The 17,594-nt window shown below is 36.0% G+C and overlaps 1 protein-coding gene across 4 annotated transcripts in view; it reads left to right on the top strand.

Annotated features, from left to right (window-relative positions):
• PPP1R12A (protein phosphatase 1 regulatory subunit 12A) overlaps positions 1-17,594 on the top strand; it is a 142,427-nt gene that overhangs the window by 61,610 nt on the left and 63,223 nt on the right. For all 4 annotated transcript variants that reach the window (XM_069489797.1, XM_069489796.1, XM_069489795.1 and 1 more), the window contains one exon: positions 9,868-9,986. In XM_069489797.1, coding sequence (XP_069345898.1) covers positions 9,868-9,986 — 119 coding nt within the window. The remainder of the gene's footprint in view (positions 1-9,867; positions 9,987-17,594) is intronic.

The raw sequence follows: 17,594 nt of genomic DNA, 5'->3' as shown, positions 1-17,594 counted from the left end.
AACAGTTGGAAGTTATATCCCCTGAGTCTTGCTGCATATGCAGATCTCCCATGAGCCTCTCTGAAAGCTCATTTGGGGAGGGAGGTGAATCACAAGGTAGATTTAAGCTAATAACATGATAATTAGCCTTAGGTTGTCCTAAGTCACCTTCCAGACTCTATTGTACCTATGCCTTGGCCAGTGGGCAAGAAAGTCCTCTACATTCTTTTGCAGTTAGCATGCTAAGTTCTCTTTGTTAGAATGGTAGGGCGTTCCCTCCCTCCCCAGGAATGGCAGTCACTAGAGACAGAATTAAGATGGGGAAGTACCAAGATGGGGGCCTGGGGCGCACCTTTGTCCTTCTTCACAGGTGGGGCAATTGGTGAAGGCAGCACCAAGCCAAGGCACCCACTTTCGTTCTTAGACGTGGAATCCCTCACTCACTACTTAACATATATACCAAGAACACTGAGAAAGACGTGATTAATTGTATTTAGGCCAATTAAAGAGAGATTCTGGAGGAGGTGACATTGTTATCTTAAATGTTGAGCAGAGTTTTTGCCTTGGGAATTGAGAGCTGCCTGAGGAAAGTCATGTTATTAGTAAGTGAGAAGTAATACATGGTAAAGCTTTTTTAACTGGCCTCCACTGTATTAAGATAGATAAAAGTACGTAAGATAAGATAGCAGATAAGACTGGGAATCTGAGCTGGCGCTAGAATATGCAGGGATTTGTAAACCGTGCTGAGTTTGTCCTTCAGTGGTGATGGGTTTTTTTTAGGGAAGTGATGACCTGTCTGTTTTTTAGGAAAGCTATTCTTGAGAAATTGGGAAGGTTGGACAGGAGAACTAGGGCAGTGGCAGTGAGATTAAAAGTGGGGCAGATCTGAGAGATATTTGGAGAATAGAATTAATAAGGCTTGGTATGATTCACTGGATCTAGGTAGTGAAGTAGGAAGAAAAATCAAAGACATTGATAATGATGATAATAGCTAACATTTACCAAGTACTTACTATATACTTTTCACTACTATAAGTCCTTTAACATCATTTGAGTCGTCCTAACAATCAGATAAAAATGTACTACTACAGGCGCTTATGCATAATTCCAAACCCCCAAAATGCTGAAAAATCAAAAAATAAGTTATAGGGTTGGTTAGAGGCTTATTTGGCAACAAACCATGACATGAGCTGCTTGCTGTGAGGCTATTTGTAGTTTAAAAAAATAAAAGTATTTTGTAGTATTTACTTTTATCCCATAGGTATTTTTCACACAGTATCATTCTCTGTGCTGTTGAGAGTTGTTGATGCAACATTGCTTAAGAATGTTCCATTATTGTTTTGGGATTTTCTTTTAGGACACTGATATGTATTCTGCAAGTTTTGATTTTGGAGCTTTCTTGATCTTACTGAAAGTATCAACAAAAAGTTTTCAGACAACATCCGGGAAGACATTTTAAATCACAATTAAGCTCAACAAGTAGGTTCTAACAGTGCACATAAGAAAACTGAAGTGAAAACAATATAAATAGCTGTGCGTAGTGTCACATGTGGATAATAATGACAACCATGTCATGTCTGCCCCCTGGCCAATATCTATTGTAAAGCATCAGTGCTTTTAAGATTCATTGACTGTAAAAGATTTCATTGATATTGAAATGTGGAGGAAATACACATCTTAGAATTGTTAAATGATGAGTAGGATTTTTGCTTCTGGAAATTGGAAGCTTCAGTAATAAAGTAAGAGAGTGGTGCATATAAATGATTCTAATAAATATCTGTTGCTCAGGAGTTAATGCATGACCCAAGAAGTTTAGAGTTACTTCCCTGGGGAGAAACTGAGAGAAATAGGAAATGCTGAAGACAGAATCTTGAGCATTTCTTATATTTAAGGATTGCTTTATGAAGAGAAGAATTTAAATACTTGCCCACATTTGGAATTTCTTTTTCACAAATGGCAATCCAGGTGTCCGGTTTCACTTGCATTTCTCTCTCAAGCATTAGCCTGGTCTTTGTTATTGGCATTAATAATTATAGTATAATTGTGGAACCATGATTTTAAGATGTCAGAAATTGAGCAAAGTATTTGGCAAGGAATTAGGAGATTGGAGTAATAGCATGATTTATATTAAAATATAATACTTTTGTCAGGTTTTAGTCTGAAATGTCGCTTCTTAGTGCACTCATAGCCAAAGAATGACTAGAAGGCAACATGAAAATGAGGTTTATTGAGGAAAGATAGGATTATAGGGCAAGGGCAAGATACAGGTTTACAGAGCATGATACTTAATACCACAGATGATAACTGGACCCATTATTGGAGAAAAGGGAGAGCAAAAGGAAGGGCACGAAAGGGTCTCGTTATGGTCTTTGTATTCCTTTATAGTGCCCAGATTGGGACTACCCTCGTGGTTCAGGGGTCACCTTGATTGGACAGTTGGGAATTGCATTACTATGTATGCGGGTTGTTCTAGGTCATTTTCTGGACTCTGTGGTACCCATGCTGCTTCACGGTGGGCTAGAGAGTCCTCTGCATTGTTTTGCAGGGGGCGTACTAAGTTATTTATGATTGGCCGATTTGTAGGGTATTTCCTCTTCCTGCCCCATAGGGTGGGGCAATTGCACCAAGGCAAAGCACCCACCCACTTTCATCCCTAGGAGACCCGGAATCCCTCACTATCTACCTAACACTTTTGGCTGTGGGTTTTGGCAAACTGAAATGTTTTTGAAAGGTTAAAGTTGCTAATGTGATGAGCATTGCAATTTTTTGACAATTAAAAATGACAGAGGCGCTGGGTGCGGTGACTCACGCCAATAATCCTTGCACTTTGGGAGCCCAGGACAGGAGGATTGCTTGAGGCCAGGATTTTGAGACCAGCCTGAGAGAGAGTGAGACCCCATTTCTACAAAAAACAGAAAAATTAGCCAGGCGTGGTGGCACGCCTGTAGTCCCAGCTACTTGGGAGAGTGAGGCAGGAGAATCACTTGAGCCTAGGAGTTTGAGATTGCAGTGAGCTTTGATGATGCCACTGCACTCTAGCCTGGGCAACAGAGTGAGACCCTGTCTCAAAAAAAAAAAAAAAAAAAAACAAAACCAGAGAATTTCTGCTTCTGAGAAGATAAAATGAACGTGCTTTTCCCTATTTTTCCTGCTGTGTACAACTAAAAACCCTGAACACTATATATATAGTACAAAAAGACTCTGAAAGGTACAGAGAGCTAGGGATCTCAGGACTCAGAGAACAACACAGCATTGAGTTCCCTGGAGGACAAGTGGGGACCTGAAGGTCTGCCCCCACCTTGCAGTAATGAGATGACACCTCCCTACCTACCTCTGTTAGAGCAGAATCAAATGAAACCAACTAACAGAAGATTTAAGTAAGATCTAGTCTCAGAACATAATACCCAAAATGTCCAGGTTTTAATTGAAAATTGTGATATCAAGAATATCTCAAATTGAATGAAAATAGATAATACAGACCAACACAGCATGACAGAGATGTTAATATTAAAATTATCTGACAAAGATTATAAAGCAGCTTTCCTAAAAATACTTCAACAAGCAATTATGAGCATACTTGAAACCAATGAAAAAACTTATTTGAAAGTCTTAGCAAAAAAATAGAAAACCTGCAAAGAAATAGAAGATATGAAGAACCAAAGGGCAATTTTATTAATAGAACTGAAAAAATCCAATATCTAAAATAAAAAACTCTATGGATGAGCCCAACAGCAGAATGTAAGGGATAGATGAATGAATTAGTAAACTGATAGAACAATAGAATTTGCCAAATCCAAACAATAGAGAGAAAATAAGACTAAACTAAAATGAACAGAGCCTCAGGGACTATAACAAAAGGGCTAACATTCATGCCATCAGATTCTCTCTGAATAAGTAGAGAAAGAGGGCATGGCCAAAACAGTTATTCAAAGAAATGATTGCTGAAAACTTTCCCAAATTTGGCAAAAGGCATAAATCTGCAGATTCAAGAAGCTCAGCAAACTCCAAACAGGATAAACCAAAGCAATCCACAACAAGACATGCCATATGCAAACATTCGAAAATTAAAGAAAAAAATCTTGAAAGCAGTGAGAAGAAAACTATACTATAGGAGTGAAAAACAGTTTGAAGAACACCAGATTTCTAGCCAGAAATCATGGAGGCCAGAAGCGGCACCTTTGTCAAGTGCTAAAAGAACTGTTTTTGTTGTTTTATAGAGACAGGGTCTCATGCTGTAGCCCAGTCTGGTACAATCATAGCTCACTGCAGCCTGGAACCTCCTGGCCTCATATGATCCTCCTGTCTCAGCCTCCCAAATAGGTGGGACTATATGCATGTTCCACCATGCCCAGTTAAATTTTTAATTTTTTGTAGAGTTGAGGTCTGGCTGTTTTGCCCAGGCTGGTCTCAAACTCCTAGCCTTAAGTGATCCTCCTGCCTTGGCCTCCCAAAGTGCTAGGATTACAGACGTAATCCACTGTGCCTGGCCAAATAACTGCTATTTTTAAGAAAACTTTCAAAGGTCCCAGGTAAGAACTTTTGTTTAGATTCTTAATGTTACCCACTATTTTTCATTATGGTGTAGCACTTCCAAAACAAAATGGGAAAGTACATTCTGGCTAAAGATTCATGAGATTATTTACTCTATTTTGTGATTTCTGTTGCTTAGAAACATGCAAAAGAAAATAGCATTTATTTCTGAAGTTAACAGTGTAATGTTCTACTTAACCAATCTTTGAAAAGTTCAGGTAGCTTAGTTTTCATAGTTTTTCTTTCCCATGGATGGCTTTGAGTAATTAATTTGTGTTTTCAAGAAACATAACTATTACAATGCTATTTTTCTGACTTTCTGATTTTTAAAAAATTATGTATTGGTTAAAATAACTTCTTGATACTAATTTTCTTACAAAAAATAAATATACATTAAATTTGTATACTAAATACATTCAGCTCTTGCCGATTAATTTGCTTTCTTTGTTCACTGTGTTCTCATTAGTTTCTAATTTGAAGACAGAGTTTTTAATTAAAAGATCAAATTTTTTAAATGAACCATTTCATTTTCTTAAATATCCCTTCTGTGATTTGGTTTTTGGCAAAACTCAAAAGATGCAGAGACTGTCAAAATTTGTCTTCTAAATGCATTTAACACAGATAGAATCCTACCTGCTTATATAATATACCATATTCAAGTTGCAACCAGTGGCTTTGTTAACATTATACCTTTTGTTAGATTTTACAGTTAGCACATATACAGATAATTTTGTAAAATTTTGAAGCTTATTCATTTGTTTATCCAAAATTATTTGTTAAATCAGAGTTGCTAGAATATTATAAATCTCAATTAAACCTTTCAGTTTACCATTGTTCATTTGTACAGTTTGTTAAGAATTTCATCCTGCACTTTTGTATTGCTTAAGTAAATCATTAACCATTGTTAAGAAAGTATGGATTTTCTTTGCCCTGAAGTACTCTTGTTGTTCGTCTGAAAAGCAGCCCAATATTCTGACCTTCAGTTTGGGACTCATGTGAAATCTATTTGGTTTTTTTTCTTTCTAAGAAATCTTAATATAAGTATGGCCTATTTTTTCTAATTAGCAGTAACACAAGTTGCTTCTAATACCCCAGCTTTTGTTGTTCTGAAGGAAATCTAGCTGTCTTCATTATCTCCAGGGTCCCTCAAAGTAAACTTCTTATATTGTAGGTAGCCTATATTTTGTTTCACATTATCTCAAACATTGCTTTCTTTTCTTTTCTTTCTCTTTCTCTTTTTTTTTTTTTTTTTTTTTTTTTTTGACAGAGTCTCACTCTTTTGCCGAGGTGTCAGCCTAGCTCACAGCAACCTCAAACTCCTGGGCTCAAGCAATCATCCTTCCTCAGCCTCCTGAGTAGCTGGGACTACAGGGGCACACCACCATGCCCAGCTAAATTTTTCTATTTTTAGTAGAAACTGGGTCTTGCTCTTCTTCCCACCTCAGCCTCCCAGAGTGCTAGGATTACAGGCATGAGCCACCAAGCCTGGTCCAAACATTGCTTTCTAATTGTGATGATTTTGCATGATGTGGTAACAGTATTTTGATTTTATTTTTAACTCATTTAAACTTCACAGTGCCCTGTGTGTTATTTTATAAATTAAGCTTCAAGTGTTAAAGTTAATGAATGTCATATAGATGTCAGTAAGCAGAGGTTAGAGCTGAACCCAAAGTCTGCAAAGCATAAAAGTTTCTGCCTTTTTTCACCCCACCAACCTTAGAGTGGCTTTTAGAGATTCTTCATGTTAGGAAAGAATTAATGCCATGGAATTTTATTATTTTTCTTCAAGTATGTATTTTTTTATATTTACATTTGCAAATGATAGTTCTGGAGTACAGGGGAGGTTTGTGAATTATATGCATGCATACATACATACATACATACGTATGTACCTGAACTTTTGGCTCAAGGATTGCTCTAGGCCTTGCTTCTTGCCAGCAGTTTTGGAACTTTACTCTTGTTAGTTTCCCTTAACATCCTTCCTGTTTATATAAATTTTAGATTGTCTGTATTTGGCTTTGACTTGGTATTTCCTTGAAACTCTGCTTCCCATATAGCTCTCTCTGCTTCAAGCACTGTGGCTACTCTGAGATATTTCTTTTAGTCTTAGTCTTTATATCCTTTGAATGATTTCTAATACCTAAGCAGAATAGAAATACTTTTATGTATTGGGATTTTGCCTAGCAGAATAATTACATAGTCTCCTGGGACATTACAGTTTCTTATTTTACTAACGTTATTTTTCTGCTTCAGACTCTTTTATTTATTTGTAGTATATAAGGAAATGTTCTTGTTTAATTTTGTATTACATTTTTTAAAAGTATGAAAACAGAAAAATTACCTTAATTCAAGTACAACCTCTGTTTGTAGAAGTCCCATGAAGATCATGAAAATGTTTACAACATATTAAGTGTAAAAACATCAGGTTACAAAATGATATGGTAGCCATTTTTGTGATCTGACAAACACGTACAAAACAAACTTGTAATAGAAAACTTTTGATAACAAAATATACCCCCCAAACCACATACAGATCTCTCCTTAACCTTCCTCTTAGTGATAACCACTGTTAGAGAAAGAGGCAGGGGTGTGTGTGTGTGTGTGTGTGTGTACGTGTGTGTGTGTGTGTGTGTGTGTACGTGTGTGTGTGTGTGTGTGTGTGTGTGAGAGAGAGAGAGAGAGAGAGAGAAAGAAAGTGAGAGAAAGGTGTAGAGATTGATCAGTACTTTCATTTACTGTCAGAAAAATGAAGTGGGCCTTTATCTCCCCATACACACTTCTGTCACAGGGCTTTGGTGATTTTTGTTCTCTCTTACCTAAAGCACATTGTCCTTCTGTTCTCTTTTTCAGTACCTATATATTCATCAGAGAATCCTTTTTTCACTTCACTATATCAGTTTTTCCTATTACTCATTCCAAGGCATCTCATAATTCTGTTGTAGGACTTATCACAGCTTTACATTTATTTGTGTAATCAATCTGTCTTTACTAGACTGTAAGCTTTTTGAAGAGGAAGTCCCTGCTTGTTTTTGCTTACCATTGTATTCCTGGCATGTAACGTAGTGCTATTAATAGATACTTACTAGACACTCTGTATTTGTTGAATTAATGAACACATTAGAACTATAGGCAAAGGATGTAAACAAGCAGTTCACAAAAGAAGAAATACAAATGCCAGTAAAAATATCCAAATATTTTTGCCTCGTGTGTAATCGGGAAATGCAAATTAAAACAATGACAAGATACTTTATCTCCATCACATTTTTTGAGACAGGGTATCGCTCTGTTGCCCAGGCTAGAGTACAGTGGTATAATTGTAGCTCACCGCAACTTCAAATTCCTGGGTTCAAGCAAACCTCCTGCCTCAGCCTCCCAAGTAGCTGGGACTGCAGGCACTTGTCACCATGAGCATCTAATTTTCCTATTTTTTGTGGAGACGGGGTCTTGCTATGGTGCTCAGGCTGATCTCAAACTCCTAGCCTCAAGTAATCCTCCCATCTTGGCCTCCCAAAGTACTAGGATTGCAGGCATGAGCTACTGTGCCTGGTCTGTCATGTTGAGAGATATTTTTAAAGATTGATAATATCAAGTGTCTATTTAAGAGTATGTCCATTAAGAGGATGATATTAAATGGAAGTGTGATCCAGCCATGCTATGGAATATTTTTCAGCTATTAGAAAGGAAGAATTACATTACAGTCCATTTAGAATAATTTTATTAATATTTGTTTTACAAAGATAACCCCAAAAAGTAGCTATGTATATATGTTTATATATACACGTATGAATTCATAGCAGAGGTACTGGAAAGATTCTTGCCACACTGATAATTATTATCCCTGGAGAAGGAACACAATAGAAGGAGAGATATGAAGGAATTCTTTTTCCCATTCTGTGGACTTGTAATTTTTTTTTTTTTACTGTTTTATAATAAGAATATTTTATGTAGTCTAAAAAATATATATGAATGAGTTAAATTGGCCAGGGACATAAAGAAAAAGGTTCATTCTTTATATATGGAAAAGTAAAAACAGGGATACTAAAAGAAGATGGTTTAATCTAGAACTACAAGTAGTTCTATTAATATATTGTTGGAGCCTGAAGTGTGATATAGGAAGGAAGAAGAATGAAACTGAAAAAGAAGGCAAGGCCAAATCGTTGAGGGCCATACATGGTTTTTAGTAACATAGTGGAACTACTCAAAGGTTTTTTTAAGTTGGGAATTTGCCTGGGTAATGATAAACAGATGACTGGGAGATGTGCAGTTGACACGATGAAAGGGATTAATAACCTTTTTGTACTGGGATCCCGTTAGCAGGTTTGGTGAAGCCTATGGATACTTTCTTAGAATTATGTTTTTAATGCATAAAATAAGATACAAAGTACATAGAATCCAACTATATTAGAATTCACTTATCAAAATATTAGAAAACCACATTTGTGAGATAATTATGTATCTGCTTCTTTAGTAGTACATTAAATAACAAGACCTAGTGGTGGGTTTTTTTTTTTTTTTTTTTTTTTTTTTTTTTTTGAGACAGTGTCTCACTCTGTTGCCCGGGCTAGAGTGAGTGCCGTGGCTTCAGCCTAGCTCACAGCAACCTCAAACTCCTGGGCTCAAGCGATCCTCCTGCCTCAGCCTCCCGAGTAGCTGGGACTACAGGCATGCACCACCATGCCCGGCTAATTTTTTTTTTTGTATGTATATATTTTAGTTGTCCATATAATTTCTTTCTATTTTTAGTAGAGACGGGGTCTCACTCTTGCTCAGGCTGGTCTCGAACTCCTGACCTCGAGCGATCCACCCGCCTCGGCCTCCCAGAGTGCTAGGATTACAGGCGTGAGCCACCACGCCCGGCCAAGTGGTGGGTTTAATAACTCCTCTAATTTCAAAATAATGATAAGCATAAACAGTACTTTAATGTATGTGTATTAATTGAATTTGAATTTTTTTATGGACCTTCTAAATTCTACCCATGGACCCCGGGTTAAGAACTCTTGCTTGTGAAATGAGACTAGGAGAATGGACATCAGTTAGGAAACCAGTCCGTATGGAGATAATGAAAAATCTCAGTGGAGGTAGTATATAATGATTCTGTGAAAGACTTTCTAGTTATTATTAAAAATTACATTTTTTGTATTAATTAAGCAGTATGTGGACATTATAGAAAAATTAGGAAATATAAATTTACAAAAGAAAAATATGCTCTATGTTAGTTTTTAAAAAATTTAATTAATGCATATACTAGTCTTAGTTTTTACTGCTGCTCTTACATAGAAACTTCCCTCATTGGTTATACATTCAGTTTTATTTCTGTTGTATTATCTTTGCTTAACTGTATTCCCTTTGATTTTATAGGTTTTTAATTGGTCAGGGAGCACATGTAGGAGCTGTCAACAGTGAAGGAGACACACCTTTAGATATTGCTGAGGAGGAAGCAATGGAAGAGCTACTTCAAAATGAAGTTAATCGGCAAGGTAATGTAAAAAGCAACCTAAATGGAAAAAATATTTAAAACTGTTTTAGAACGAATATGATAGTTTAGTTTTCCAGTAAAAGTGTTTATTGAAGAATGATCATAATTTGAATGAAAAAAAAAAAAAAAAAAACCTGTCAGCTTTTAAAACAATACGTGTAGTATGATTCTGTTTTTAAAAATATGTGATTCTCAGGCCGGGCGCGGTGGCTCACGCCTGTAATCCTAGCACTCTGGGAGGCCGAGGCGGGTGGATCGCTCGAGGTCAGGAGTTCGAGACCAGCCTGAGCAAGAGTGAGACCCCGTCTCTACTAAAAATAGAAAGAAATTATCTGGCCAACTAAAATATATATATACAAAAAATTAGCCAGGCATGGTGGCGCATGCCTGTAGTCCCAGCTACTCGGGAGGCTGAGGCAGTAGGATCGCTTAAGCCCAGGAGTCTGAGGTTGCTGTGAGCTAGGCTGACGCCACGGCACTCACTCTAGCCCGGGCAACAGAGCGAGACTCTGTCTCAAAAAAAAAAAAAAAAAAAAAAAAAAAAATATGTGATTCTCAACTCTGTATCTTTTTAATATTTTTAAAGTTGAAAGAAATATAACAAGCAGCATGATCTGGCATAAAATTATATGGAAGTAAGAGTTTCCAGGCAAGATAAAGTGGTTTAGATCTGAGTAGTGGCAGTAGGGTGTGCAAAAAATAGAAAAGCATGGAAGATTCTAAGATTTTTGGTCTGAGCAACTGGATGGGTGAAAGTTTCTATTCGAGATGTTAAGATTATGAGAAGAGTAGGTTTTATAGGGAAAGATCAGGGGTTCATTTTGAAACATGTTAAGTTTCTTTTGCCTGTTAGATATCCAAGCTGTTGAATGTGTAAGTCTGGAGAGAGTTACAAGATGGAGATACAAATTTGGGAGATGTTAATTTTTAGATGGGGAATGATTGCTAATAGGTACAGAGTTTCTTTTAGGCGTGATGAATATTCTAAAATTGATCGTGATGAGGTTTACACAACTCTGCAAATTTACTAAAAACCATTGAATTGTATACTTTAAATGATATATGAATTATATCTTAAAGCATATATATACACACACACATATATATATATGATCCAGCAACTCCTCTTCTGGAAATATACCCAAAAGAATGGAAAGCAAGTTCTCAAAGAGATATTTGTACATCCCTGTTTGTAACAGCATTATTCATAAAGAGCCAAAGGGGAAAGCAAACCAAGTATTCGTTAATGAATGAATGGATAAACAAAGTGTGGTATATACATAGCAGTAGAATATTTTTCAGCCTTAAGGAAGCAAATTTGACATATGCTACAACATGGTTGAAACTTGGACATTATACTAAGTAACATAAGCTAGTGACAAAAAGACAAATGCTGTATGATTCCACCTATGTGAGATACTTAGAATAGTCAAATTTATAGAGAGAGAAAACAGAATGATGACACCAGGGGATGGGAGGAAGGGAGGATACATAGTAGTAGTAGTAGTTGTTTAATGGGTTTTACAAGATGAAAAGAGTTATGGAGATTGTTTGCACAACAATATGTATGGACTTAACACTACTGAAATGTACACCTAAACGTGGTGAAGATGGTAAATTTTATGTTAGGTGTATTTTACTACAATTAAAAAAAATTTAATGTATATATATAAAAATTACTGTGTGTGATTTCTGTCATATTCCATTATGTTTAGGTGGTGATCAAACAGGTAATTATCAGTGCTATGTGTTAGTAAGGTTAAATGATAGAGGAAAGGTATGAGATATTAATTTAGAGGATTGACTCCTGCTGAAGTATGGTTCACCAGAAAATGGAAGCTAAGGATTAGAAAGGAATAGAAGCTAATTATCTTAAGCATTAAAACTGAAAAAATGTTTAAATACCTAAAGTAAAACTGGGGCATTAAAAAAGTGATTGAAGGTACTTAGAGCCCAGAAGAAACAGGGTATACATTAGAAAGTAGTTATAAATTGGAGCCTGGATAAGTACACAGAAGAGCTTTTAACAGCCATGTTCTAGGCAAGCATTTCAGAGTCATGAATCTTTAAGAGTTGAGGAAACTAAAGAATAGATACAAAGCATTACAACCTAAGAAGAAGAATGATTTATTTTTTAACTTATTTGCCCATTTTGCCCTGATGACTATCCAGATAGATATCCAACAGTTTCCTGTCACACAATGCTAATTTCTTAACATAAATCCTTTTGTACTGCTATTTATTTGTCTAATATTAGTTCGTAATTATTCTGAACTAGAAAAGGCATGGAGTTGTACTGAAAACTTACTGCCTTTGGGTCTCATTGTATATAAAGGAAACTGTTAGCATAACTGTAAACAGGGCTGGTTTTAATTATAATGATTTGTTCATTATTGATTAATGTGACAGCAAATGTCATGAGTGCTGCCTATGAACAACAACAATAAAAGAATAACACAATCTTTGTTCTTAAGGATTTTATAGTCTAGCAGTAGTGGCAAATATGTAATGTGAGCTGCACAATACAGTGGGCTATATGCTAAAATTTATAGGCGCACAATGTTGTGGGAGAACAGAAAAAGCTATAATGAACTGCTTGCAGTAGTCAGGAAAGGTTTCAGAGTGACGACATTTAGAGGGAGATTTTTTGGCAAAGAAGAGAGGGTTATCAACATATGTGAAGAAAAGGAATTGGAAACTTATATAACATGCAGAGAATTCATGAGGACTGAAATGGAGATACAAAGTCAGGATGGGATGAGTAGGAGGTGAGGCCTGAATAGATGGGTTATCAGGGGGGCCCAACCTATGGTGAGTTGTGTAATTACTAATATTTCATTATATGTTAAATGTAATAATAATGGAAATAAAGTGCACAATAAATGTAATGTGCTTGAATCATCTCCACACCATCCTCCGCCTTCCCAGTCCTTGAAAAAATTGTCTTCCAAGAAAACGGTCCCTGGTGCCAAAATGGTTGGGGACCCCAGTGAAGAACATCTATTTTGTAGCCACTGAATAGGTGCAACAAAGATCCCCAAGCAGGAAATTAATCTGATTGAATTGGGCTTTTAGTAATAAAGCTGATGGCAGTTTGGAGGATGATAGAATGTAGAATGCGTGGTAGCATGCATTCCTTGATGAAGACTCTTTAATTTAATCCAGGTGAAAGATAAGAGCCAAAACCTATTACATTTGAGATGAAGAAGAACAGGGCTATCTTGAGGAAATGTTGAGGTAAAATTAGAATACTTTGCTGAAGAATTGAATGTGAGAATGAAGGAGGAATTGAAGCCTACTCACCAAAGTTTCCATTTAAAGAAGTGATGATTTAGATGAGTTCATATGGGAAAATGTAGAACTAGATAGAAACAGATTTAGGAAATACATGAGTACATACTGATTTTGTGGTAGCTAAAAGACATCTCAATGACAGTGCAGTGTTTGGTGCACTGCTGTAACTTAAGTGATGTCAAGATGTGAAATGTAAATTTTGGAGAACAGTAATGAGAGAAATTCTGGGGACTAGTAGATGAGATGGCCTTCGGAATGAAAATTGAAGAGCTAACACTAATAATAGTAGTAATGATAGTAGCTTATTATGTGCAAGGCATTGAGCGAAGGGCTTCACATGCATTTTTTCATTTCATCCTCACAGCAATTCTATGAGGTTTATACTACTATTACCCCCATTTGACAGATGAGAAAATTGAGGCTTAGTGATTTCCCCAAGGTTATACAGGTAGGTATGTGTTATAGTTCTGTCCTAAACCATGTGACAGTTATCTTGAGGCCATACATTGTACCACTGAACCATACTGTAGTTTTTAAAAAGTCTCGTAGAAAATGCTTCATAATGTTCATTTTATATGTATAATGGAAATTATAAATTCATATAGCATAACTTAATTCCAAAGAAATAAAAGTATAGGGGCATGTCTAAAAGCTTTTAATAATTATTAAAAAACACCCTAAATATATATCTAATGATGGTAAATTTTCTCAAATTATCTTGGTATGAGAGTTATTAATATTTTTAAATGCTTTAAACATTTTTTTGGCTTTTATTTCTTATTCTAGTATATTTGATCAGTAACTAGTTATGCTTAAGTAATTTTCCTTTGAAAGTAGTAATGGTTGAACAGTAGCTACAAATATTTCTGATTTACATTTTAATGTGATTTTTTTTGTTTAGGGACACAAATCAATTTTTGAACCTATTAGCTGACCAAATTCCAATCTAATTTTATTTTTTCTTACCTAAGAGATTTGGCTACATTTCAATCTAATATTTAACTTTTTAAATCATAGTGACAAATGTTAATCACTTTATTATATCATATCCAATTTAGTTTTACTATCTATTATTTTCATTGTTTAAAACCCTTGCAGTTATAGTGGGTGACTTAAGGACCCATTAAATGCATTCTAAGATTTTCTTAGACCATGAAGCAGGAAAAAAGAAGCACAATCATAGACTTTTAGAACTGATTGTGATAGCACCTTAGTGCTTACTCCTGATCTAAATGCTTTACATATATTGATTTAATTTTCAGAACAACCCTATGGGGTAGATATTATCATTACTGTCATCTTACAAATGAATATACTGAAACATAGCACAGATTAAGTGTCTGGACCAAGGTTGTACAGCTAGGAAGTGGTAGATCAGGGATTCAAACCCAGCAAATCTAGGTTCAGTATGTGTGTTCTTAACCTATCACACTAATATCCAAAGAAACTATGGCTTTCTCAAAGTCACTAGCTAGTTAGTTGAAGCACTGAAATTAGAAAACAAGTTTCCTAGTATACAGTACAATGGGCCGTTCTTCAAAAAAATTTTTTGATGGACTAAGTAGGGCCCTTATAATCTAATCAGTAGTATTTTTGAAAAGCATTTTAAGAAGAGCTTTTCTTTTCTAATTTAATTTTCTTAAAATAAGAACTTTCCCTTCACATATACTTTAACTTTTAAACTTGAATTGTTTTGTTTTGATATATAAATCAGATATGAGCACAGTATGAGGCTGAAGAGGATAATTGCTTTGTAATTAGGTAAAGATAGCATGAAATTAGATAAGTGCAGAAGAAGTAGGTTTTTTTTTTATTTCAAAGTCAAAGGAAACTTAAAATAGTAAAAGACAGTAAAAGTCGGAATGTTTAAGATGGTGCAGACAGTAGGGATAAAGATAATAAAAAGGTAACATGTTTTAAAAGACATGGTAAAAGAATAAAGCATAAGAAAATAAAATCTAAGACAAATCACTTAGTAAAAAGATTATTCTTAATGTGTTATTACAGCTTTGTAATTTTTTATGAATAACATTAGAAGGCATGTCTTAAATAAAGTAGGCTGATTATCTTTGCTTTTTGTTTTTGTTTTTGAGGTAGAGTCTTGCTATGTCACCCAAGCTGGAGTATAGTGACACATTCATAGCTCACTGTAACCTCGAACTCCTGGATTCAAGTGATCCTCCTGCCTTAGCCCCCAAGTAGCTGGGCCTACAGGCACACACCACCACACCAGCTAATTTTCTTATTTTTTGCAGAGACCAGGTCTCACTGTGTTGCCCAGGCTGGTCTTAAACTCCTGGTGTCAAGCGATCCTCTTGCCTCAGCCTCCCGAAGTGCTGGGATTATAGGTGTGAGCCCCAGCGCCTGGCCCTGGTTATCTTTTGATGGGAAATTTTTGACATGTAAAATTGCTTTACTATAGAAATGGCAGCATTTTATTTTTTAAAATTATAATAGGTTGTGTTCATTATATATATCTATATAATGCATATAATTTGTTATTTTCGTAAGGTCTATTTGGAAAATCTTTTTGCAAATTTCTTTAAAATGTAGTAATGAAATACTGCAATCTCTAGTTTGCAGTTGACTTTTCCTGTATTTGTGTAATCTTGGGGTTTTAAAAATATTTCTGAATTATCTACTTTATAGAAGTTGAGCTTCAATTGCATATTGAGCCGTTTAGTCATCTTGAAAAAATTGGTAATGTGCTAAGCAGGCTTAGTAAAGATACGATTGAGGTAGAGGATAATAGCTTGCACAACGGCACAGACCATGATCACTTGGGGAGCTCTGTGGGGATCTAGATGGTTAGAACACTAGGTGATGGTAGACAAAAAAGACTATTGATGAAGTTTAAAATGCAGTGAGACCAAGTCATAAAAGGCTTATGTCTGCTACACTAAAGAGCTTGAGCTTTGTCTTATAGAAGGTAAGTATCCATTCACAAATTTTATGTAGAGAAGTGAGATGATCCTAGTTTGTTTTTCTAGTCCCTCAGTAGAGTGAATTAGGGGGAACTGAGGCTGAATGAGTTAAAGGGCCAGTAGTAGTGGTAGTCAAAGTGTGAGACATAAGATGTGTGAACTAAGATAGAGATAGGGACCATCTAGAAGACAGTCTAGAGGTAGCAACTGAAAATCAGGTAACTAATAGGATAGTATATTAGTCAGGGTTCTAGAGAGAGACAGAACCAGGAGAATATATGGAAGGGGATTTATTAGGGAGAATTGGCTCATATAATCACAGTGAAGTCCCCCCATAGGCCAACTGTAAGCTGGAGAATCAGAGAAGCCAGTATTGTGGCTCAGTCTAAGTCCAAAGCCTTAGAACCCGGGAAACTGACAGTGTAGCCCCTAATCATGCCTGAGAGAGCTCCCTGGGAGGCCACTGGTACAAGTCCCAGAATCCAAAAGCCCAAGAAACTTGAGTCTGATGTCTAAAGGCAGGAGGAGAAAAGGCTTCCATCTCCTGAAGGGAAGGAGAAAGTATAGAGAAGGAATTCTCCTTCTTGTGCCCATTTGTTCCATACGGGCCCTGATGGAATGGTACCTGCCCACATTGAGGCTAGGTCTTCCTCTCCCAGTCCACTGACTGCCACGTCAGTCTCCTCTGGAAGAACCCTCACAAACACAGCCAGACACAGTACCTGGCAAATAGTAAGCACTCAATACATATTAGATGGATGAAAAACTCCTGACCAAACAGTGGGACACATGGTTATGGATTATGGGAGAAATCTTAGCTGAGGAGATACGTGTGTGTGTGTGTGGGGGGCTTTTGATTCATTTATTCATTCATCATTCATTTAGTGAAGGTTTACTGATCCTTTTACTTTGTATCAAGTATTCTGCCAGACAGTGGGAATAAAAGTTAAAAAAGGCTCATAGTATTCTGGAGTAAAATAGATTATAAATGCATTGTGGTGTGTACTATTTATTAAATAGCCAGCAGTTGAAGCCATAAGACAACATGAGATCATTCAGGAACTTCAGGAATATCTTTTTTATTTTAATTTTTTTCCAAGATGTCAAGCTCTTTGAAGGTAGGGACTAGAGTGTCCTATTCCTTATTATATTCTTCCCACTTTTATCACCTCAACCTAGCCATATTTAATAAATGCTTTTAAATGAATCTATATAACTTATTAAAATTATAAAAATAATCCTAATGGTATGAAGAATGTACTGTGTTGGAAAAGGAAAGGGAGTTTGGTAGAAAAATAATTTTTTAAAGGTCTGATAAATTTTAGATGAAGACAGGACCTCCAATGTTCAATAAACATTTGTACCTACAAGGCCAGAATTTATTGAACTGG

This window comes from Eulemur rufifrons, chromosome 16, assembly GCF_041146395.1.
Source record: "Eulemur rufifrons isolate Redbay chromosome 16, OSU_ERuf_1, whole genome shotgun sequence".
Classification (NCBI taxonomy): domain Eukaryota; kingdom Metazoa; phylum Chordata; class Mammalia; order Primates; family Lemuridae; genus Eulemur; species Eulemur rufifrons.
This window is presented reverse-complemented; position numbering and strand designations above follow the sequence as displayed.